Source organism: Scyliorhinus canicula, chromosome 17, assembly GCF_902713615.1.
Source record: "Scyliorhinus canicula chromosome 17, sScyCan1.1, whole genome shotgun sequence".
NCBI classification, from domain to species: domain Eukaryota; kingdom Metazoa; phylum Chordata; class Chondrichthyes; order Carcharhiniformes; family Scyliorhinidae; genus Scyliorhinus; species Scyliorhinus canicula.
The window spans coordinates 24,413,406-24,439,186 of record NC_052162.1 but is presented as its reverse complement, the minus strand read 5'-3'; the positions used below and the strand labels follow the sequence as shown (position 1 = coordinate 24,439,186).

The 25,781-nt window shown below is 48.2% G+C and overlaps 1 protein-coding gene across 4 annotated transcripts in view; it reads right to left on the bottom strand.

The window, feature by feature from the left end:
* Window positions 1-25,781, bottom strand: part of c17hxorf65 (chromosome 17 CXorf65 homolog) — an 81,262-nt gene that overhangs the window by 30,320 nt on the left and 25,161 nt on the right. For all 4 annotated transcript variants that reach the window (XM_038776003.1, XM_038776002.1, XM_038776001.1 and 1 more), the window contains one exon: window positions 11,687-11,763. In XM_038776003.1, the coding sequence (XP_038631931.1) occupies window positions 11,687-11,763 (77 nt within the window). The remainder of the gene's footprint in view (window positions 1-11,686; window positions 11,764-25,781) is intronic.

Here is a 25,781-nt window from a genome sequence, read left to right as displayed (position 1 = left end):
TGCCTTCCATTGACAGCAGCGGGAACAGAGAATCCTGCCGCCAACAAATGGCGCGTCACCGAGAAACACTTAGCTGTGGGTCCGGAGAATCCAGCCCATTAGATTATTTAGCAAGGAGAGAGGCAATGAGTAGGAAACTATAGACCGGTTAGCTTGACCTCTGTGGTGGTGATGTTGTTGGAATCAATCATTAGAGTGGAGAAAATTTGGAAAGACAAAGCTCAATCCACCATTGTCAGCATGATTTTACAAAGGGAAAGTCAAGGGTTGGACGTCAGGTTAGGCTTGTGTCCACTGGAGTGTGGAAGAGTGAGAGGTAACTTGATTGAAACCTGTAAGATCCTGAGGGTGGATGTGGAGAGGATGTTTCTTCTTTCATAGAATTTACAGTGCAGAAGGAGGCCATTCGGCCCATCGAGTCTGCACCGGCTCTTGGAAAGAGCACCCTACCCAAGGTCAACACCTCCACCCTATCCCCATAACCCAGTAACCCCACCCAACACTAAGGGCAATTTTGGATACTAAGGCAATTTATCATGGCCAATCCACCTAACCTGCACATCTTTGGACTGTGGAAGGAAACCGGAGAACCAGCAGAGGGCAGCAGAGCAGAGCTACTGATCAGCTGTTCTGGGGAAATTTGCATACGTGCAGTGCGGTCAGCCTAAGTTGAAGGTGGTTTGTGGAGGGGCTGTTGGCAAGTGACAGTTAAACCCGAAACACTTTGTGAGTGTTTCCCACCCTACCTCCTCCTCTAACCAACCCCCCCACCCCACGGTGGTTGGGAAGCGGGAGCAGGGGCCTGTCGTGAAGGTGAGTGAGTGCCTTTAAATTTGCTTACCTTTCAGCGGGATCAGGGTTTGAGGTAATATCAGGTAAGCTCTTCCGTTCTTTTTCTTTTTCTTGTTTTTTTTTAATCTAGAGGGGATGTCAGGGAAGGCAGTACAATGCTCCTCCTGCAGAATGTTTGAGGTGAGGGACGCCGTCAGTGTCCCTGCTGATTTCATCTGTGGGAAGTGCACCCAACTCCAGCTCCTCAAAAACCGTGTTAGGGACCTGGAGCTTGAGCTGGATGAACTTCGGATCATTCGGGAGGCAGAGGGGGTCATAGATAGGAGCTTCAGGGAAGTAGTTACACCAAAGACTGGAGATAGATGGGTAACTGTAAGAGGGATTGGGAAGAAGCAGTCAGTGCAGGGACCCCCTGCGGTCGTTCCCCTGAGTAACAAGTATACCGTTTTGGATACTTGTGGGGGGGACGACTTACCAGGGGTAAGCCATGGGGTACGGGCCTCTGGCACGGAGTCTGTCCCTGTTGCTCAGAAGGGAAGGGGGGAAAGGAGTAGAACATTAGTAATTGGGGACTCAATAGTCAGGGGCACAGATAGGAGATTTTGTGGGAGCGAGAGAGACTCACGTTTGGTATGTTGCCTCCCAGGTGCAAGGGTACGTGATGTCTCGGATCGTGTTTTCCGGGTCCTTAAGGGGGAGGGGGAGCAGCCCCAAGTCGTAGTCCACATTGGCACTAACGACATAGGTAGGAAAGGGGACAAGGATGTCAGGCAGGCCTTTAGGGAGCTAGGGTGGAAGCTCAGAGCGAGAACAAACAGAGTTGTTATCTCTGGGTTGTTGCCCGTGCCACGTGATAGTGAGATGAGGAATAGGGAGAGAGAGCAATTAAACACGTGGCTACAGGGATGGTGCAGGCGGGAGGGATTCAGATTTCTGGATAACTGGGGCTCTTTCTGGGGAAGGTGGGACCTCTATAGACAGGATGGTCTACATCTGAACCTGAGGGGCACCAATATCCTGGGGGGGAGATTTGTTAGTACTCTTTGGGGGGGTTTAAACTAATTCAGCAGGGGCATGGGAACCTGGATTGTAGTTTTGGGGTGCGAGAGATTGAGAGTAGAGAGGTCAGGAGCACAGTTTTGACTTCGCAAGAGGGCGACAGTGTTCAGGTCTGTGGTTTGAAGTGTGTCTATTTCAATGCCAGGAGTATACGAAATAAGGTAGGGGAACTGGCAGCATGGGTTGGTACCTGGGACTTCGATGTTGTGGCCATTTCAGAGACATGGATAGAGCAGGGACAGGAATGGTTGTTGCAGGTTCCGGGGTTTAGGTGCTTTAGTAAGGTCAGAGAAGGGGGCAAAAGAGGGGGAGGTGTGGCGCTGCTAGTCAAGGACAGTATTACGGTGGTAGAAAGGATGCAAGATGGGGACTCTTCTTCCGAGGTAGTATGGGCTGAGGTTAGAAACAGGAAAGGAGAGGTCACCCTGTTGGGAGTTTTCTATAGGCCACCTAATAGTTCGAGAGATGTAGAGGAAAGGATGGCGAAGATGATTCTGGAAAAGAGCGAAAGTAACAGGGTAGTTGTTATGGGAGACTTTAACTTTCCTAATATTGACTGGAAAAGATATAGTTCGAGTACATTGGATGGGTCGTTCTTTGTACAATGTGTGCAGGAGGGTTTTCTGACACAATATGTTGACAGGCCAACAAGAGGTGAGGCCACTTTGGATTTGGTTTTGGGTAATGAACCAGGCCAGGTGTTAGATCTGGAGGTAGGTGAACACTTTGGAGACAGTGACCACAATTCGGTGACCTTTACGTTAGTGATGGAAAGGGATAAGTATACCCCGCAGAGCAAGAGTTATAGCTGGGGGAAGGGCAATTATGATGCCATTAGACATGACTTAGGATGTGTTGGTTGGAGAAGTAGGCTGCAAGGGTTGGGCACACTGGATATGTGGAGCTTGTTCAAGGAACAGCTATTGCATGTTCTTGATAAGTACGTACCAGTCAGGCAGGGAGGAAGGGGTCGAGCGAGGGAACCGTGGTTTACCAAAGAAGTGGAATCTCTTGTTAAGAGGAAGAAGGAGGCCTATGTGAAGATGAGGCGTGAAGTTTCAGTTGGGGCGCTTGATAGTTACAAGGAAGCGAGGAAGGATCTAAAGAGAGAGCTGAGACGAGCAAGGAGGGGACATGAGAAGTCTTTGGCAGGTAGGATCAAGGAAAACCCAAAAGCTTTCTATAGGTATGTCAGGAATAAAAGAATGACTAAGGTAAGAGTAGGGCCAGTCAAGGACAGTGGTGGGAAGTTGTGTGTGGAGGCTGAGGAGATAAGCGAGATACTAAATGAATACTTTTCGTCAGTATTCACTCAAGAAAAAGATAATATTGTGGAGGAGAATGCTGAGACCCAGGCTATTAGAATAGATGGCATTGAGGTGCGTAGGGAAGAAGTGTTGGCAATTCTGGACAAGGTGAAAATAGATAAGTCCCCGGGGCCGGATGGGATTTATCCTAGGATTCTCTGGGAAGCCAGGGAAGAGATTGCTGAGCCTTTGGCTTTGATTTTTAGGTCATCATTGGCTACAGGAATAGTGCCAGAGGACTGGAGGATAGCAAATGTGGTCCCTTTGTTCAAGAAGGGGAGTAGAGATAACCCCGGTAACTATAGGCCGGTGAGCCTAACGTCTGTGGTGGGTAAAGTCTTGGAGAGGATTATAAAAGATACGATTTATAATCATCTAGATAGGAATAATATGATTAGGGATAGTCAGCATGGTTTTGTGAAGGGTAGGTCATGCCTCACAAACCTTATCGAGTTCTTTGAGAAGGTGACTGAACAGGTAGACGAGGGTAGAGCAGTTGATGTGGTGTATATGGACTTCAGTAAAGCGTTTGATAAGGTTCCCCACGGTCGGCTATTGCAGAAAATACGGAGGCTGGGGATTGAGGGTGATTTAGAGATGTGGATCAGAAATTGGCTAGTTGAAAGAAGACAGAGAGTGGTAGTTGATGGGAAATGTTCAGAATGGAGTTCAGTTACGAGTGGCGTACCACAAGGATCTGTTCTGGGGCCGTTGCTGTTTGTCATTTTTATAAATGACCTAGAGGAGGGCGCAGAAGGATGGGTGAGTAAATTTGCAGACGACACTAAAGTCGGTGGAGTTGTAGACAGTGCGGAAGGATGTTGCAGGTTACAGAGGGACATAGATAAGCTGCAGAGCTGGGCTGAGAGGTGGCAAATGGAGTTTAATGTGGAGAAGTGTGAGGTGATTCACTTTGGAAAGAATAACAGAAATGCGGAATATTTGGCTAATGGTAAAATTCTTGGTAGTGTGGATGAGCAGAGGGATCTCGGTGTCCATGTACATAGATCCCTGAAAGTTGCCACCCAGGTTGATAGGGTTGTGAAGAAGGCCTATGGTGTGTTGGCCTTTATTGGTAGAGGGATTGAGTTCCGGAGCCATGAGGTCATGATGCAGCTGTACCAAACTCTGGTACGGCCGCATTTGGAGTATTGCGTACAGTTCTGGTCGCCTCATTATAGGAAGGACGTGGAAGCTTTGGAACGGGTGCAGAGGAGATTTACCAGGATGTTGCCTGGTATGGAGGGAAAATCTTATGAGGAAAGGCTGATGGACTTGAGGTTGTTTTCGTTAGAGAGAAGAAGGTTAAGAGGTGACTTAATAGAGGCATACAAAATGATCAGAGGGTTAGATAGGGTGGACAGCGAGAGCCTTCTCCCGCGGATGGAGGTGGCTAGCACGAGGGGACATAGCCTTAAATTGAGGGGTAATAGATATAGGACAGAGGTCAGAGGTGGGTTTTTTACGCAAAGAGTGGTGAGGCCGTGGAATGCCCTACCTGCAACAGTAGTGAACTCGCCAACATTGAGGGCATTTAAAAATTTATTGGATAAGCATATGGATGATAAGGGCATAGTGTAGGTTAGATGGCCTTTAGTTTTTTTTTCCATGTCGGTGCAACATCGAGGGCCGAAGGGCCTGTACTGCGCTGTATCGTTCTATGTTCTATGTTCTATGTTCTATGACCCGGAGGAAACCCACGCACACATGGGCAGGATGTGCAGACTCCGCACAGACAGTGACCCAAGCCGGAATCAAACCTGGGACCCTGGAGCTGTGAAGCATTTGTGCTATCCACAATGCTACCGTGCTGCCCCCTGGGAGAATTAAAACTAGGGGTCAGTGTTTAAAAGTAAGGGCACAGTAAGAAGTCTTACAGCACCAGGTTAAAGTCCATCAGGTTTATTTGGTATCATTAGCTTTCAGAGCGCAGCTCCATCAGGTGAGGCTCCAGTCCAACGCCGGCATCTCCACATCATTAAAGGTAAGGGGTCACCCATTTAAAATGGAGGTGAGGCAATGTTCTTCTCTCAGAGGGTTGAGAGTCTTTGGAACTCTCTTCCTGACAAGGTAGTGGAAGCAGAGGCTTTGAATATTTTTAAGGCCGAGGTGGATAGTGACTTGGTAAACAAGGGGGTGTTAGGTTATCAGGGGTGGGCGGGATGCAGATATGAGCTTACTATCAGATCAGCCATGATCTTATTAAATGGCGGAGCTGGCTAGAGGGGCCTACTCTTGCTCCTTGTACAAAGTATGTAAGCCCCAAATACAGATAGCGCGCCTGAGGAGGCCCAGCCCATTTTAGTTTATCGTAAATTGTCTCCAATGTGCACCCAGACTGAGGCCAGCAGGTGGGATAGGGAATTCAACAACACCAGGCCTCAGCGAAGGCCCACAGGATTTCTCCCAGCAGTCAATGACACTGGGGGATGGTGGAATGTTGGGGGGGTTGGAGGTCGCGTCGGGCTCAATCAGAAGCTGTGAGGGGGTGGGGGGGGGGGGGGGAGGGGGGGGGGGGGTACCAGAGGCTTTTGACTTCCTTGTAAGGCCCAGAATATCCTTGAAGAAAATGTATCAATTGACCTTGCTGCCCAGCTTTTGAACGACAGCCTAACTCCTGACAGGTTACTCCTGACAGGGAAAGCATTGATGCTTGCCTTCCCAGGCCTCCAATTAAAAATGCAGAACAGGTCCCAACAACAACATAGGCCCTGATCTCCGGATTTAAAAAGGGTCCCACTGCCTTCCTCAGGGTGTCAGGCTCACTGAAGAGAAGGTTAAGATCAGACACAGTAAAAAGGCAGCAAGCTCAGAGTGAGTAAAGTTCCCGCCAGGCAGAGGGAGTTAAAATCGGGGCCCGAGCAACTGCAGGGATGGTCTGAGGAATGAACACATCGCCTTGAAGCAACGAAGATACTCTTGTGAAAATGATTGCCTCATGAGCAACCGGGGGGTGGGGGGGGGGGGGTTTGTTTTACGTCACACCCATGCTGAACCTGACCCGAGGGTGTGAAACACTGACGCAGAGAACAAGAATAGCGGTGAGTGCAGCTGTAAAGCAGCAAAATTGCAAAATGCACATCAAATCATTACTGTAAAAACAAATTGTTTATCTTCTTGAACCACTATTAACAAATCCGATCCACTTGTTCATGGTGACTCATCTAATGTGCTGATTTCGAAAAGTTAATGGATATAATGCAGAAAACGTCATCCTGCTGGTTATGTTCAGAACATAATGGGGAATTTTCCAATGCTATTGTCCCATCTGGGTGCTTGCCATCAAACACAGGGCTGTAACATCGATTTACCAACTATCTGATCCCAGCAGGCATAAATCCTCATTGGAAACTCAAAACCATGTCCATTCCAGACGGCACTTAAAGATAAATCCACCAATGTAAAATAGATTACACTGGACATTGAAAGTGTAATAAACCTACTGAAAAAATAGTTAATAACAAACCTTTCACATCATTTTAAAACTTTTAGAAATAAAAGTTAGTATTAAATAACTTTAGGGGCTGGTTTAGCTCACTGGGCTAAATCGCTGGCTTTTAAAGCCGACCAAGCAGGCCAGCAGCACGGTTCGATTCCCGTACCAGCCTCCCCAAACAGGCGCAGGATTGTGGCGACTAGGGGCTTTTCACAGTAACTTCATTGAAGCCTACTCGTGACAATAAGCGATTTTCATTTCATTTTTCATTTTCATAAACAAAGGAACTCAAAAGAATACAAAAAGATTCAATCTTACATAAAAACATCTTTCATATAATTTTAAAGGTTTAGAAATAAAAGGAAATTTATTTAAAATAAACAAATCATATATGTGTAATAAAATATATTTCAATTATACCTTCGACTATTTTATAGCATCTGCACAGAAACTACAATATAAAGTACAAGGATTGCTGAAAAAAGGGACATGTTGAAGTTTGCCATCTTGCACAGCCATTTGCTGACTCATTCCTCAGGTACAATTAGGGTCATGCTGCCTGGTTTAAATTTCAAACAATGCTTGTCAGTTAACTATCAGTTAGTATCAACTGATGCATCCTCCATAACAATGTCTCTACTAATCAGAGTTAACTTGCCAACCAATCAGCATTCTCTTCTCACACAGTATAAATTGTTGTTTTCCCCTTATATTGAGATACTTGTAAAGTGGCCTGATGAGTAAAAGACAAAAAGTTTCAACATGCCCCTCTTTTCAGCAATACAGTACTCACATCCTGTACTACCAATTGACTATAAATATAAGCAGTTGATGTAACAACTATCATTTTTTAATTGAATCGCAGAGGGGCTGCAGGATTTAATGCCCATCACAGTTCACTTCCATTGCAGAAAATCCATTAGAGAATTCCACTATGGGGAATCTGGTGGGATATATGCTAACTCTTGGCAAATGGTAGAATTTAAAAACTCAATAAAATATCTGGAATTAAGTCTTATGATGACCATGAAACCATTGTCGATTGTCGTAAAAATGACCATCTGGTTCACTAATGTCCTTCAGGGAAGGAAATCTGCCATCATTACCGGATCTGGTCTACATGTGACTCCAGACACAGCAATGTTTTGACTCTTAAATACCCTCTGAAATGGCTGAACAAGTCACTCAGTTGTGTCAAAACCACTATGAATGGAACACAAAGGAATAAAACTAAATGAACCGCTCGGCATCAACCTTGGAACCGAAACAACGATACAAATCCCAGCTCTGTCAACCCTGCAAATTCCTCCTTATTAGCAGCTGGGAGCTTGTGTCAAAATTGGGAGAGCTGTCTCCCAGACTAGTCATTCAACAGCCTGATGCAGAATCATACCTTACAGATAAAGTCCCAGACATCACCATCACCTATCCTGCGTATGTCCTGTGCCGTCGGCAGGACAGAGCCAGCAGAGATGGCAACACAGTGGTATACAGATGGGATGGAGATGCCCCGGGAGTCCTGAACATCAACTCTAGATCCTATGAAGTCTCAGGTCAAACATGGGCAAGGGAACCGCCATTGTCCCCCTTCAGCTGATGAATCTGTACTCCTCCTGCAGGAGGCACTGAGGGTGGCAAGTGCACCGAGTGTACTCCAGATGGGGAACGTCAATGTCCATCACCAACAGTGGCTCAGTAGTACCACCACAGGCTGAGTTAGCCAGGTAAAGGACATTGCTGCTAGAATGGGACTATGGGTGAAGGAACAAACAAAAGGGAAAAACATACTAGACCGCATCCTCGCCAACCTGCCTGCCACAAATGTATCTGTCCATGACTGTATCGGTAGCAGCGACCACCACACAGTCCTTGTGGAGACAAAGTCCCGTCTTCACTTTGAGGATATCGTCTATCGTGTTGTCTGACACTACCACCGTGCTAAATGGGATAGACATCAAACAGATCTAACAACTCAAAGCAGGGCATCAGCATGGTTCGGCGCGGTAGCGGGAGTTTCACCCAGCGCTGCTGCTAGCTCCCCACTGGTCCTGCAATTGTTGAGGGGCTGGTGCTGATTTTTCCATCGCAAACCTCCCGCAAATTTTCTGTTTGAGCCGGCACTTAGCCCAGCCCACGCTATTTTATAGGTTGTCATGTAAAAACGATACAATAGCTAATATGATTCAGCAAGAATGACTTAGGGTGAGATTCTCCATTTGGGAGACAAAGGACGCGATTCTCCGGTCTCGTTGCGTCTCGCTCGAGTAAATCTAGTCCATTGAATAACAGGAGAGGCCGAAAACGAGAATCGCGCCAGGCGGCAGTTTGCAATGCAACCGGCCAACTCCCCTAAGCGAAATCGGGATCTCGCCGCAGCATGGCGAGAAACCAATTATCACCACTTAAACCCTATTTCCATACAATTAATGGGAGCGACCCCACATCAAATGGCCTCCAGTCATTCATCGGCCTCCCCAACACGTGGTCACGCTGGCACCGATTAGTACTCCTTTTGAAAAACGTGAATCTGGCGGAAGGGCTTCTATGGGGGGGGGGGGCCGAGGAGGTGAGTAGCCCACAGGCAAAGCGCCCGGGTTGCTGGGCTTGCCAATGCTCGTACGGGTGTGGGGGACCCTCAGCTGGGGGTTGGGGGTCCCTCCGCAGGGGAGGGCCACCATGGAAGTGTAGGGGTGAGGCAATGGGGGGGGTCAACCACACGCGGCCCCACCGTGCCAATCCCTGGATCACGTGTACCCGTTCCTGGGGCAACCCTTGACGCTGCCCCACTGACCACCCATTATCCCCTCCAACTGACGAGGCCTCTAGCCGTGCAGCTGAAGGCTATTGCAACTCCACAAACGCAGCAGCCAACGTCTGTACACCCAGGGGATAGGACACAGCTCCGGGGACATGTCCACAGTTAGAGGGTGGGTGAGTGGCAAGGGGAGAGGACCAGTGCCCAGTCCAGATGCCGTTATGAGCGGGTGTCCGGGTACAGGGTCTGAGGTCCAGTGAGGGGCGCCGTTTTTTTGCGCCAGTCTTCTGGTGCCAACCGCTCCGGTGCGGGGCTGTCTCCCAAAGGTGGGGAGAATTATGCCTGGGCATAACGTGCTGGGTGTGAGGGAGGGGGGGGGGGGACATCAATGGGGGAATGGAGGGTCCTGGGGTGGGAGCCACCACTGTCTGTCAGCAAATACCCTCTCCCAATGCCTTACAGATATTGAACGCCATGGCAGGGATTTCAGACCCAGAACTTGCCCTAGTGGTGCTGCTGCTGGGCTGGACAGCCAGAAGTCGGAGATGGCAGCAGCGTCTGCAGATGCTCGAGGTGGCAGACCATGTGCTGGACCCCACCCCACACCCCGAGGACCTGGACACCCATCAGGCCAGGGTGAGACCCAGTGGGGGAGTCCCGCGACGGCCCAGGCTGTACGGGCGTCGCTGGTCATTTGAAAAAAAGACATGCAGAATATGCCGCAAGAGAATCCACCTCAACAAGGAGGTGGTGTGGCATCTGTGCCATGCCCTCGCCGACATGATACCACATAAAGGAGGAGGATACCCACTCCCGGTGGCCGTCAAGGTCACTGCAGCTCTGAACAGGGCTCGAGTGGGGACCTGTGTGGTATCTCACAGGCCACACCCATAGGTGCATCCAGCAAGTCACAGATACCCTGTTTGCCCGGGCGGAAATTGACATCATCTTTGACATGGACCAAGCCCACGAAGATCTCTGGGCAGCAGGTTTCTCCGCCATCGCCAGGATGCCCCTTGTCCGGGAGCAATAGATGGAACGTATGTTGCCCCGTGCTCACTGGGCCATCTGGGAATGCCCGACGTTAACAGAAAGGGGTTCCACTCCCTCAGCATTCAGCTTGTGTGCAACAACCAGATGACGATAATGCATGTGTGTGCATACTTCCCAGAGAGAATCCACAACAATTACATCGTCGGGCAGTCAGACAACAGCTGGAGGTGTTTGTCACCTCCTCACTGGCGTCATCAGCCTGCGAGATGCCACACTTGAGTGGGTACCCTTCACAGAGAAGGGAGCTTCAGATGGGCTGAACAGCCCCAGGTTCCCTTGGATGGAGGGCCCTGGGCTGTGCTCCTGCCAATCCTCACCCCTTTGGGTGCCCAGGGGCCACTATGCTCCTCCCCGAGAAGTCAACCCTCCAGCCACTGTTCTCCCTCAAATACATCTGGAATCTCAGAGCACCCCAAGATGTAACTGTCATGGCGCTCCCCGGGAAACGGGCGCACACCTGCATTATGCGCATCATGTGGTCACAAATGAGTTGGACATTGAGGAAGTGGAATTCCTTGCAAAAGTCATCCCATACGGTTCATAAATGGCGTTGCATGATGCCATGGAGACCGCAGCGCCATGTAGGTGCAGTCTATCAAACCCTGCACCTGGGGAATGCCTGCTGAGCGGGCGAAGCCCATGGCACTGCCGTCCTGGTTCACCTGGTCCTGGTTCAAGTTTACATGAACGTGGGCACTCGCACAAAACGCATCTGTAATCAAAGGGCATTTGTGTGCAGCTGACTGGGAACTGACGCACAGATCAGTGAGGGGAGAAGGTCCGGACTGAGTGCACATTAATGACACATTAATATATTAAAATTGGGTCCCGGGCTCCTGCGATGGGTTTCGTGAGGGGGGCAGAAAATCAGAAATCCCAATCATGCCGGAGCGAATCGTGGTTTTCCGATACCCTCCGGATTCTGAGCCCTTTCTCACTGATGGTTAGTACGGGTTAAAATTGCCTCCGATGTTTAAAGCAGAGATTGATAGATTTCTGATTAACAATAACATAAAGGGTTATGGGGATAGTGGGTGTAAAGGGCATTGAAGCCATGATCGGATTGAATGGCGGAGAGGCCCGAGGGGCTGAATGGCCTACTCCTGTTCCTATGTTCCTCTGTGTTTGTGGCCCTCTGAGGTAATGTAGCTTGTCAACACTCACTATCAACATTCAGACATTAAAAAAGACTATTTGAATAGCTCCTATACTCCAGCATAACTATGTGATCTTCAGGAACGGGAAAGCAAGACCATAAAACAGATTAGAAAATGTCATTATTACAGGTATCAAAGACATCTTCCTGGTGACCCTTTTCTGTTTTGGATGTTCCAAAGTGACACACTGAATCTGAAGAGCATCTGTCAACAAAAGACAATACACAGTTAAGAGACTACAATCTGACGTGACACATCCATCAATTGTTAGAAATAGGAGCAGAATTAAGCTATTGAGCCCCTCGAACCTGCTCCAACATTCAATAAAATCATGGCTGATCTGACTGTGACCTTAACTCCACTTTCCTGCCTGTCTCCCCCACATTCCACCTCTTCCCGCTCCCCCCTCCCCCCATTATCTTAACCCCCTTATAGATCGGCCAACTCAGCTTTGATTATATTCATTGGCACAGCCTCCACTGTTCTCTGGGGTCGTGAATTCCAAAGATTAACAGCCCTTTGAGAGAAAAAAAATCCTCCTCCTCTCCAACTTAAACGGGCAATCCCTTATTTTGAAACTGTGCACCCTCATGAAGGAAGTCCCTTACAGCTAGTTGAACTGTCAATGGATAAACATTGCTTCTGCGCGTGCTCTTTCAACATCAAGCAGCTTCAGGCCTTCATGCAAAGGAGCAAATATTTCCAGCAAGTTTCATTCTTTATGCTGTATGAATGAAGGCTGGAGGCCCAGTTGCAGACATCACTGCCCTGAGGCAGGACACCGTGGATTTTGACAATGTTATCAAGGCTTCCCTGACACCTATTTTAGCCTGAAGCAAAACTTAGTAATAGAAAGTTCACGTGTTAACCAAAGGTCACAGTTGAGGGAATCAGTTGAATTATTTTTAACCAACCTATATCGCCAAGCTAGCTCTTGAAGACAGGACACTGAAGGAGGAGCTCATCCATGATTGCATAATCATGGGCAACCGAGATGAAAAACTCTCTGACTTTCTGCACATCACCTTACTTTAGACTAAGCGGTCCAGTGTGCAAGGCAGGCTGAGTTCAGGGAACTAAACTGGCCTACAATTCGATTAACTCCGAACCTTCACATGACTCAGTTGACTGGGCAGGTGCATGGATCGTGACCCCCCCCCCCCCCCCCCCCCCCCTCACCCACATGAAAGCTTACCAAATTGGGCAAACGGGTAGGAAACTCCGCAGTGCCAGTTATTTTGAGATGCTTACGTTGAAGAGCAACATAGGCGCCCAGCAAGGGGTGCGGAATGGTTCCAGTACAGGAAGACTGGACATTTCTAGCATTTCTATAAATCCAACGACTTCAACCGAGGTAGAAGAGAAGGAAATATTTCTGAAACACAGTCCATCCAAGGAATTGGATATCAAGGCAACGATGAAAGTTTCTAGGGGAAGTTAATAGTCTTAGTCAAGCCCATTGGTCAGTTACAGTGCAAGTTAAAGGCATCAATACAACCTTTAAAATGGATACTGGAGCTGGCATCAACATACTGACAAATGATCTCGACTGACTCCAGTCTAATTACAAGGCCCAAAACGGCCAATAAAAGGCAGGCTAATCGTTCTCTTCATTACAAGGGGCGACAGATCATTGATTCTTATTATGTTGTCCATAATCAACAGACATCCTTATTGAGTGGACTTGTTGGCATACTTCTAGAAATTCTGGGAAAATCAGATGATGATTGATGTTTGAGCAATTCAATGGGCAGGATTCCCCCTTCTGGGGACTAAGACCCCACGCCAGCGGGAAAACCGGCAACCGCTCCGGCGTCAACAGCCCCCGAAAGTGAGGAATTCTTCAAGTTTTCGGGGGCTAGTTTGATGCCGGAGGGGTTGGCGCCATTCCAGCCGGCGCCGAAGGCAGTGGGGAGTTTGGGGCGGGGCTTCAGCGGACTAGGATTGTACCAACAGAGAGGAAGTGGGGGGATTGGACCAAGAGAGGGGTGGTTTGGGCAGGGAGAAATGGGGCGGGAGTTGGTGGTCTTGCACCGGTGGGGAGGGTATGTCCAGTGTCTGGCTTGGGTGTGTGCTTGGTTGGCAAAGTGTGGGGGTCCCTTGGGGGATTGTGGTTGTGCCGTGCGGGACCGGCCTGGCTTTGACAAATGCTTACCATCGAGTTAGAAGGGCTTTTCTCATTCTAACTATTTCAGAGTAACGATCAGGGTAAAACTAGCAGAACCATCTTAATGTAATCGCTTTGTCAGATGGTCCCCAGCCCAGCGCAGTCGTTATGGGGATGTTAGCCCATCAGGACAATTGGCAGGTTTTGTAACGGGCAACAAAACAAGTCCACACCCAGTTGTAGAGAAAAACAAAAATTATTTTATTTAACTCATTAACTATTATGGCCGGCACGGTGGTGAAATGGTTAGCACTGCTGCCTCATGGTGCCGAGGACAATCCCGGCCCTGGGTCACTCTCCGTGTGGAATTTGCACATTCTCCCCGTGTCTGCGTGGGTCTCACCCCTACAAATCCAAAGATGTGCAGGGTAGGTGGATTGGCCACAATAAATTGTCCCTTAATTGGAATTTAAACCAAACTATTATCATAGAATCCATACGGGTAGCACGGTGGCCTAGTGGTTAGCACAACCGCCTCACGGCGCTGAGGTCCCAGGTTCGATCCCGGCTCTGGGTCACTGTCCGTGTGGAGTTTGCACATTCTCCCCGTGTCTGCGTGGGTTTCGCCCCCACAACCCAAAAATGTGCACAGTAGGTGGATTGGCCACGCTAAATTGCCCCTTAATTGGAAAAAATAATTGGGTATTCTAAATTTATAAAAAAAAAATAAAAAAATTATAGAATCCATACAGTGCAGAAGGAGGCCATTCAGCCCATCGAGTCTGCACTGCGGAAACAATGCGCGGAGTCGCTTTATCCTCTCTGAAAAGTCTGAGTAAGGGTTTATGATCTGAAACCAACGTAAAATGGCGGCTGTAGACATACTGATGAAAGTGTTTCCCGGCAAACATCATCACCAGGCCTTCCTTCTCTACTTGCTTGTATTTTTTTTCCTCTGCAGCCAACATATTTGAGGCAAAAGCTATTGGCCGTTCCCTTCCGTCCTCCATTTGACGCGACACAGTATCATAGGGGGAAGTGTCAAATGCGTTAAACAAGGGATTGGCAGGATCAAAATGGGTGAGTACCCCGGAAGGCAACTTACCTCTTACCTGCCGGAAAGCAGCTTCCTGAGGCCGGTCCAAAGTCCAAATGTGATCCTTTTTCAAAAGGAGGTGCAAGGGAGCCAATGTGGTGGCCAAGTTTGAAAGGAACTTCCCGTAAAACTAATGAGACTGAGGAAAGATCGAAGCTCCGAGGCATTCATCGGGGTGGCGTCCTGCTGGATGGCATGGACCTTCTCTGCCACGATCCACCCGATGGCCAAGGTAGACCACCACCTTTGCATTAAACATACACTTGGCTCTCTGTGGGCTCTGTGGGCAGACACCAGCTTCAGCAAACTGCTTGAACACAGCCTCCAGGCTACCCAAGCGGTTCTCTTCAGAAGCACCCATGACCAGCATGTCATCTAAATGAGCAGCTACGGACGGGAGCCCCCTCAGGGTGCCCCCCCATCATGCATTGAAATATAGTGCAGGTGGAAGACACTCAGAAAGGTAGCCGTGTATATTCGTATAGGTCCCAGTGTGTGTTGATGATGATATACTTGCGAGAGGCAGGATCCAACTCAAGCTGCAAAGAGGCATGGCTCATGTCAGGCTTCATGATCAAATGGCCCCAGAGAGCTTGGTGTAGAGGTCCTCAATGCAGTGAATGGGGTAGCGGCCTTACCGCAAAACCGCGTTTACTGTTAACTTGTAGTCTCCGCAAAAATGAACCATTTTGTCCAGCTTCATGACTGGTATCGCCAGCGCTGCCCAATCAGTGAAACAGAAGGCCTGATGATACCCAAGGCCTCCAACCAACTGAGCTCTGTCTCCGCCGTTTTGAGCAAGGCACCGGGGGCCGGGCGAGCCCGGAAATATCGAGGGTCTTCTGGGTCGACGTGTAAGTGGGTCATGGCCCCGTTTATCCTCCCCAATCTGTGCTTGAACACTTTGGGGTATTTCCCCAACACCTCGGCCAAACCACTGGAATCTGTCTGAAGAATGTGCTGCCACTGCAGCTGGAGGTGACACAGCCAGTCACAGCCCAACACGTTGGGCCCATGCCCTTTTACCAAGATGAGTGAGACGCGCCGATTGGTGCCCATAAACCATTGGAGTCAGAGTAATATCCAACAGCTCGCCTGTGTACGTAGCCAATCTGGCCTGGGTACTTGCCAAATCCAGGCTCTGAACTCCCATCTCAATGCAGTCAAACGTCTGCTAGCTGATCTCGGAAACAGCTGAGCCGGCGTCCAACTCCAAGTCTAGCAGGTGTCCATTCACACGGACCGCAATCTTAATGGGGGTTCATCTAAGTGAAAAGTATGGGTCCTGGGCTGGTGGCGGCTTCTGCCGTGGCATCAGCCACACCGGGATCGGCAAACACAATTCCCACAGTGACCTGGCTCCCCGCTATGTACTCCGGGGAAGACTCAATCTTTGGCCAGTAGGACGGGCCTTTACGATATTCGGCCCAGAGAAAGGTGGCGGGACAGGGAGGGACCCCAGGCAGGGAGAGGGTGTGTCCTCAGGCATTCAACTCGATCCCTTGCATGTCCTGCACTCCTCGTTCCACGTTTTCGCAGGTGAGCACAATCTGCCCAGCATGCTGCAAAATTAGGGAAGGTTGGGCCAGCAGCTTCTTCTGTGAGATCGCATTGAATATGTCACAAACCAAGCGGTCATGCAGCATTTCAGATAAGGTGGCACCATTGTGCAGAACTGAGCAATTTTTCACAGCCTCGATTAAAAACACGGTGATGGACTCACCAGGGGTCCTTACAGCGATGTTACACTGGTACCAGTGTACTATTACCGACAGGATTGGATTAAAATGTTGCCCCACTCACTCCACAAGCTCATCAAAAATGTCTGAGGCCGCTGGTTAGGGAAGGTTCCATATCACTCTGAACGTATGTGCGCCATAGACAGTAAGTAAAATGACTACCTGACGGTCTGGCAATATTATTGGCCTTGAGAAAGTACCGCATTCTCTGTGCGTACTGATTCCAATCTTCCAGTCCGGCATCAAACACATCCAAATGTCCAAAAAGAGGCACGATGAAAGAAAATTTCCAACCTGTACCCAAGAAAAAAAGGGAGGTGGCTCAGAGCGCCAATAGCGAACCAGTCTTCAACCTCATCGCCAGTTTTGCAACGGGTGCCAAGTTGCAGAGAAAAACAAAAACTTATTTGATTTCATGCACTAACTATTATGTACAGCTCCAGTAGTTCCTGCCTGGGTCTTCTCTAATCAGTGCCTGACTGACTGACTCTATATTTATACAAAGGAACATGAGCTTTGTTAAGGGCCTCCCCTTATTAGGGAGCTCGTATTCTGTAAACTCCACGGGGTATAGATCACCTCTACGTTATAAGACCCGTCAGGGTTATAACAGTGGGTAAACCCTTTTGTCGGAACTTCCTTGAGGGATACCCCAGCGCATCATTAGTACCTCCCAAATGTGACACCGGGGAGCCAGGAAGATATAGGACATATCGTAAGGGGCGTGACAGGGTAAATACTGAGAGGATGTTTCCCCCTCATGGCAGAGTCTAGGACCAGAGGGTATAGTCTCAGAATAAACGGAATGATGAGGAATTTCTTCTCTTAGCACCACGTCCGTAAGTCTTTGGAACCTTAGTCAGAGAGCTGTGAGGGCAGAATTCCTGTGTATATTTAAGGCTGAGGTAGCTAGATTCTTGATGAGTAAGGGAATCAAGGATTACGAAACAAAGGCAGGAAAGTGCACGTGAGAAATGTTGGATCAGCCATGATCCCATTGAGTGGCAGAGTAGGCAACTCCTGTTTCTATTTCTTATGGTCTATGGTCTTATCATTTCATATTGTTGTTAAAAAGCAGATAATATGCATGCGGAAAGGTGTAGAGTAAGGGATAATAGAATGGACAAAAAGAATCAATTACATAGATGATGTCTTACTCAGTCAGTTTACTCTAATATTTTTGGATGTCGTATGAACTAAACCTGTTCTAAGCAATTTCTTATGAGGAGAGGTTGAGTATGTTGGGCCTGTACTCATTGGAGTTTAGAAGAATGAGAGGTGACCTTATTGGGACATATCAGATTCTCAGGGGGCTTGACAGGGTAGATGCAGGAAGATGTTTCCTCGTGTGAGAGAGTCTAGAACCAGAGGACATTATCTCAGAGTAAGGTTAAAACAGAAATGAAGAGAAATTTTCTTCTCTCAGAGATAGTGAATTTGTGGAATTCTTTACTGTAGAGAGCTGCAGAGTCTGGGTTGTTAAGTATGTTCAAATTTGAGATAGACAGGTCATTAATCAGTAAAGGAATTAAGGGTTATGGAGATAAGGCAGGAAAGTGGAGTAGATTGGATTATATTGGGGATGGTTCTCTATTGCCCGATGCTGGTAGCGGATTTCCTGATACAGCGGAGAGTAGCCCCCCCCCCCCCCCCCCCCCCCCCCCCCCGCTGGCCATGCGCTGATCCCTACAGTGGGAAATCCTCATGATGGGATTTGGTGCAAGCGTGGCCCTGATGCAGTGGACCCCATGGTGGGTAAATGGGGTCAATGCATAACTGCAGTGCCCGCCCCAACAAATCCATTTGAAGGCTACCCTTCCCCCCAAATCTCAAATCCTGCCCCCAAGCCGACCCCACCAAAGACCCCCAAGCCCCAATCAGATGCCCCCCCCCATCAGGATCCCTATCAGACCCCCCATCAGAGACCCCCCAAAAGGGACCCCCTCTGTTGGGGATCTCTGATTGGGGTCTGATGGGGGGGAGGGCTTGATTGGGTGGGGAGGGGGGGTTTCTGAGTGGGGTTGAAGGCTGCCAGACCTCGGTATTGAGGCACCTGCTCGAAATGACAGCCAGATACTGAGAAACCGACAGTTTTCTCCGGCAAACTTTCCTCCAAGCATAATTCAGCATAGTAAAGTAAAGGGAATCACACCTGGGCACCTCTCCTATTACCAGCAGAGACCAGTATCCGCTGGTGGGAGCATTTCCCGTTCTCCAGAACGGGAAGTCCAGCCCCAGATCATAGAACATAGAACATAGAACAGTACAGCACAGAACAGGCCCTTCGGCCCTCAATGTTGTGCCGAGCCATGATCACCCTACTCAAACCCACGTATCCACCCTATACCCGTAACCCAACAACTCCCCCCTTAACTCTGGGCCTCACGGTAGCATGGTGGTTAGCATCAATGCTTCACAGCTCCAGGGTCCCAGGTTCGATTCCCGGCTGGGTCACTGTCTGTGTGGAGTCTGCACATCCTCCCCGTGTGTGCGTGGGTTTCCTCCGGGTGCTCCGGTTTCCTCCCACAGTCCAAAGATGTGCGGGTTAGGTGGATTGGCCATGCTAAATTGCCCGTAGTGTAAGGTTAATGGGGGGATTGTTGGGTTACGGGTTACGTGGGTTTAAGTAGGGTGATCATTGCTCGGCACAACATCGAGGGCCGAAGGGCCTGTTCTGTGCTGTACTGTTCTATGTTCTATGTTCTATGTAACCTTACTTTTATTAGGACACTACGGGCAATTTAGCATGGCCAATCCACCTAACCCGCACATCTTTGGACTGTGGGAGGAAACCGGAGCACCCGGAGGAAACCCACGCACACAGGGGGAGGATGTGCAGACTCCACGCAGACAGTGACCCAGCCGGGAATCGAACCTGGGACCCTGGAGCTGTGAAGCATTTATGCTAACCACCATGCTACCCTGCTGCCCCAATCATCAATCAGCCATGATCTCATTGAATGGTGGAGCAGACTCGATGGGCCGAGTGACCAATATCTGCTCCAATGTCATAAGGCCTTGTGGTCAACATGCCAGAATATGACGACTGTTTGTCTAAGGGAAGATAGATCACGTATACCAATAAACCAAGATCCACCCCAAGAGTCCACAGATCAGGGGGAACCATCCTAAACACAGTCATGTGCTTAGAAATCAATGTATTCACATTAGGAACTTAGGATCAAATTGAATATGAAAAATAAGGTGAGTCCTCTTTAATGTTAACTTTTAATTCTGATTTATTTTAACTGTACCCATTGGGTCTCAATGTATATTCTCCAGCAGGAAACGGAATTATGTAGCACCGGAAAGTTTGATGTTTGAACTTTGCTCAGAGCTGAGTGCACTGATCTCGCCAAAGCAGCAATGGCGATGCCACCTCTGAACTAGGGAGAAGAGAAATAAACCAGTTAGGATTTCTGCTCTCGGCTGCCATTCAATGGTAAATGCTTTTGCACAGAGCATCAGGTGAGGAGTAGGTCAGACTGGATGTGATGCCTACTTATGAAGTAATGTCGTGCAGGCTCATCGTGCCTATGCTCAAACATGAACGTGACCATTTCAGTGAGGGGACTGGAGAGCACCTGCCACTGGCAAAGCTGCAATCCAGCACCTTGATGTCTGCGGTTTATATACAATATCTAAACTTGAATGTAGGAGGGTTGGTGGGGTGGAAATAGTGAGGAGGGTAGACTCAGATTACAGGAGGATATAGACGGGCTGGTCAGATGGGCGGATCAGTGTCAAACAGAATTCAATCCGGATTAAGCGTGAGGTGGTGCACTTGGGAGGACAAACAAGTCAAGGGAATACATATTAAACAGCAGGACCCTGGGAAGCACCAAGGATCAGAGGGACCTAGGTGTGCCTGTGCACCCATCCCTTAAGGAGGCAAGGCAGGTGAATAATGTGGTTAGGAAGGCATATGGTATAGAACATAGAATTTACAGTGCAGAAGGAGGCCATTCGGCCCATCGAGTCTGCACCAGCTCCTGGAAAGAGCACCCTACCCAAGGTTAACACCTCCACCCTATCCCCATAACCCAGTAACCCCACCCAACACTAAGGGCAATTTTGGACATTAAGGGCAATTTATCATGGCCAATCCACCTAACCTGCACATCTTTGGACCGTGGGAGGAAACCGGAGCACCCGGAGGAAACCCACGCACACACGGGGAGGACGTGCAGACTCCACACAGACAGTGACCGAAGCCGGAATCGAACCTGGGACCCTGGAGCTGTGAAGCGATTGTGCTATCCACAATGCTGCCGTGCTGCCTTTATTAGCTGAAGCATAGAGTAAGAGCAGGGTGGTTATGCTGGAACTGTGGAGAACGTGATTGGGCCACAGTTAGAGTATTGTGTGCAGTTCTGGAATCCACATTATAGGAGGGATAAGATAGCAATGGAAAGGTTGCAGAGGAGATTCACCAGGATGTTGCCTGGGCTGGAGAGTTTTAGCTAGGAAGAGAGATTGGATTGACAGGGTTGTTTCCCTTGGAGCAGTGGAAACTGAGGGAGGATATGATTGAGATGTATAAAATTGAGAGGTATAGATAGAGTAGACAGAGCAAACGTTTCCCCTTGGTGGAGGGATCAATGCCCGGGGGTACAGATTTAAGGTAATGGGCAGGAGGTTTACAGCGAATGTGAGGAAAAATATTTTCACCCAAAGGGTGGTGGGGGTCTGGAATTCACTGCCTGAAAGGGTGGTGGAGGCAGAGAGTCTCATAACATTTAAGAAGGCTTACAAGGCCAAGTACTGGAAAATGGGATTAGAATAGTTAGGTGGTTGTTTTTGCCCAGCACAGAGGTGACGGGCCGAAGGGCCTTTTCTGTTCTGCAGAAGTCAATGCTTTAATGAGAGGAAAGAGCCGACGAAACATTATTGGCAAGAACTTGGGCTCAATATACAAGTGTTGTTAGGGATTTAAAATGTTCTCCATGACAGGTGTGCTGGTATGAAGCACACTTGATGCTATCTTGCAAAGCTGTTTGTGCATAAGCAGCCAATGTTTACTGGAGCGATGCAGAGTAGGCAGTCCATGATGTCAATGCTGCTTTTTCACAGCTCCAAACTCCAGCCAATGCCTTGTCTTAACCTAGCGCAGCTAAATAAACATTAGGGAGAATGAAGAAGCCCACTCCAGCACTATTTAAAAGCAACAACTTAGAGTTAGATTGCAGGGTGATTTCTTCACCTAATTGATACAGTTCTACCCAGTTTTGATACATTCCGTCCTTGTTTCAAAACTCGACAGGGGGTGGGGGTGGCAGGTGCGGAATTACCTTTTGCTGACTGCAAGTCCTCTGCACACATCAGTTGCTCCTAAAACTGGGTGCAGGAGCAGGACCTTTCCTTGAAATGCAGAATGGCCTGGAGAATGTGCAAAGGGTAGAGCAGGCCAAGCTTCAGGAGAGGGAGTGGTGGGGTGAGGTCAGATCTCCGACCTGAACCACAGTGACAAAATGTGAAATGGCCATGCTTCAGTAAGGAGGTCCTCCCTGAAATTTTGGCATCTGTAGCAGCCGCAAAAAGAACCTCAAGAGTAAGGCAAGGAAAACATTTTAGTTAAAACATTTACAGTGGCTGTGGCTATTAATTTATATACATGTGTTTCCTTCAGGGCTGCCAGCAGAGATTTTTTCTTTTTTCCAATGAAGGGGCAATCAATGTATCCAACTTCTCGCTCTGCATGCCCATTAATGTTCCCCCGCATTTGGGTGCATCTGAGTGCTCTGCAACGTTACCTGTCCACTATCTCACCAACTGGTGAGCAGGTAACCAAACTATCCTTTACCCCTGGCCTGGTTACAGATCACTCATGCCCGAATGACTCATCCAAGTGCAAATCTCAACTCTGGTGTCAGTATCTGAGACGGTGGCTGTGTTAAATCGGCTCCCTCTCTTCTTCCTGAGGCTCTTGTGGTTGCAGGTCAAGTAGCAGGAACCCATATGCGAAGGTTACTGTGAGGGTCGGGTTTGAGGTGGCAATCAAGAGGGCCCTGGTCACACCACGCCCGTTCATCGTGATAAATAGTAGGATGAGGATGTGCCGGGAATTGATTAATTCACCGGGAACATGCTGAGATTGGCACCGTTCTGAGCCAAGTCGGATCCCATAGGCACTGATGCTGCTGGCACTATGCAATAACTAGATCCTCCACAAAGCTCAGGGGGTGCTGTCACTCTTGCCCCCTGTCATAATGTGCACTCAGGCACATGATGAGATGCAGACAGGCGGTGACATACATCCAGTGCAGCCAATCAACACACAGGACAGGGCACGACCAATCACCAGACAGAACACTTGGAGGGGGTTTCCCACTATGAAACACGCGAGGCATCAGCACTCGATCTCTTTCCACTGGTGACAACTGTAGTGACAGTCAGGGTGTATATATCAGTTAGCACCTTCTACACGTGGCTCAGAGCTAGTCTGGTCTAGTTAGGTATAGTTAGTACACTAAGAGTAGTAGAGTGTCAACCCACAGCCAACTGTGTGCACTGATCCAGTTCAATAAATCTTATTGAACCAACGTCTAAGTTTGCTGTCTGCTTTCCAGTACGACTGCATCCAGTTGCAGTCCGTGTTACCCCAGGGTGAATAACACGACATCCCCCAGCAGTTCGCCACTGCTACTCTCTATTCTGTACTGCCTTGCCCTGCAACAGACAGGGAAGAATGTAGGTGATTGTGTAACAATGTGTTTGGGTGATGTAACTACCGTAGTTGAACAGCTGGAGGTGCGGGACAGCTGCGGGAGATGGGTGCAGGACTGGCAGCATTGGTAGGTGTGTGAAATTGAGGTTGTGTATCTGGATTTAAAGTGTGAGTCCTGAGTGCTAGGGCCTGTTGGGGCAAAGGTTAGTCGTAGGCCAGGAGAGTGGGATAGATTCAGAATGAAGGAAAGGTGGGGTAAAAAAATAATCAGCAAGGAGAATACAGACTCTGAAGGCAAGCTGGAGAAAAACAGACAATTAGAGTTTTTCCAAGTACATTAAAGGGAAGGGAGAAGTAAAAGCAAGCATTGACGACTTAGAGAATGAAACTGGGGAAGTAATAATGCGGAACAAAGAAGTGGCAGAGGAATTCAATAGATATAATGCATCAGTTGTTGCTGTAGAGGATACCACACGCATCCTAGAATTAGTAAACAAATGTAGGGAGTGAGGGGAATTAGGTACAGTCACCATCAACAGATAATTCCGGCTTTTAGGCAAACCAATGGGGTTAAAGGCTGTCAAGTCCCCTGGACTTGATGGTTTGCACCAGGATCATAAAGGAGGTAGCTACAGAGATCATGGATGCATTGGTAGTCATTTCCTTAAAACCCTTTGATTCTGGAACTGTGCCAAATGATTGGAAAACTGCCAATGAGGTATTCTTGTTCAAAAAGGGAAGGAGGCAAAATATGGGAAACAACAGGCCAGTTAGTCCAACTTCAGTTATTGGAAAAATATTAGAATCAATTTGTTGCGAGAACAGCAGTGCATTTGGAAAGTCTAATCTGATCAAGCAAAGTCAGAATGGTTTCGTGCCGTACAAATTTACTTGAGCTCTTTGAGGAGGTATCAGCTAGAGTAGATAGAGGTGAGGTTATCCATTTTGGTAGGAATAACAGCAAATAAGATTATTATTTAAATAATAAAATATTAAAGCATGCTGCTGTGCAGAGAGACCTGGGTGTGCTAGTGCATGAGTCACAGATGGTTGGTTTACAAGTGCAACAGGTGATTAAGAAGGCAAATGGAATTTTGTCCTTTATTGCTAGAGGGATGGAGTTTAAGACTAGGGAGGTTATGCTGCAATTGTATAAAGTGTTAGTGAGGCCACACCTGGAGTATTGTGTTCAGTTTTGGTCTCCTTATTTGAGAAAGGACATACTGGCACTGGAGGGTGTGCAGGGGAGATTCACGAGGTTAATCCCAGAGCTGAAGGGGTTGGATTACGAGGAGAGGTTGAGTAGACTGGGACTGTACTCGTTGGAATTTAGAAGGATAAGGGGGGATCTTATCGAAACATTAAAAATTATGAAGGGAATAGATAGGATAGATGCGGGCAGGTTGTTTCCACTGGCGGGTGAAAGCAGAACTAGGGGGCATAGCCTCAAAATAAGGGGAAGTAGATTTAGGACTGAGTTTAGGAGGAACTTCTTCACCCAAAGGGTTGTGAATCTATGGAATTCCTTGCCCAGTGAAGCAGTTGAGGCTCCTTCATTACATGTTTTTAAGGTAAAGATAGATAGTTTTTTGAAGAAAAAAGGGATTAAGGGTTATGGTGTTCGGGCCGGAAAGTGGAGCTGAGTCCACAAAAGATCAGCCATGATCTCATTGGATGGCGGAGCAGGCTCGAGGGGCCAGATGGCCTACTCCTGCTCCTAGTTCTTATGTTCTTATGTAACCAGTCGATGTTGTACATTTGAATTTTCAAAAGGAACCACACGAAAGACTACAAGATAGGATCTTATAGTAATGGAGGTAATAGTCTGGCATGGTTAGAGGATTGGCTACCTAACAGGAAGCAGCGAGTAGCGATAAGTGGGTCTTGCTCAGGTTGGAGGGCAGTAACCAGTGGATTGCCTCAGGGATCAGTGCTGGGATTGCAGCTCTTCACAATATATATTGATGATTTGGAGGAGGGAAGAGAGTGTACTGTGGCAACATTTTCAGATGACACAAAGGTGGGAGAGTGGCCATGTTGTAAGGAGGATATAAGTAGTTTACAGAGAGATATTGACAGGTTAAGTCAGTGGACAGAACATTGGAAAATGGAATTCAATGTGGGAATATACGCGATTGTTCAATTTGGAAGAAAGAATGAGAAAGAGGAGTATTATTTAAATGGAGAGAGATTGCAGAAAGCTGCAGCACAGAGGAGCTTGGGGGTCCTTGTTCATGAAACCCAGAGAGCTATCATACAGGTGCAGAAGGTAATAGGGAAGGCAAGTGGAATGCTGGCTTTTATTTCAAGGAGGCTGGAGTATAAAAGTAGAGGTGTTGCTGCAATTATACAAGGTACTAGTGAGGCCACATTTAGTATACTGAGTACAGTTTTGGTCCACTTATTCAAGGAAAGATGTATTATCATTGGAGGCAGTACAGAGGAGGTTTACCAGGATGATCCCGGATACAGAGGGACTGCCATATGAAGAAAGATTAAACAGGTTGGGTTTGTAATCCTTAAGAGTTCAGAAGAGTGAGAGGTGTAATGATCGGAACATATAAGATCCTTAAGGGGTTTGACAGCGTAAATGATGGGAGGATGTTTCCACTC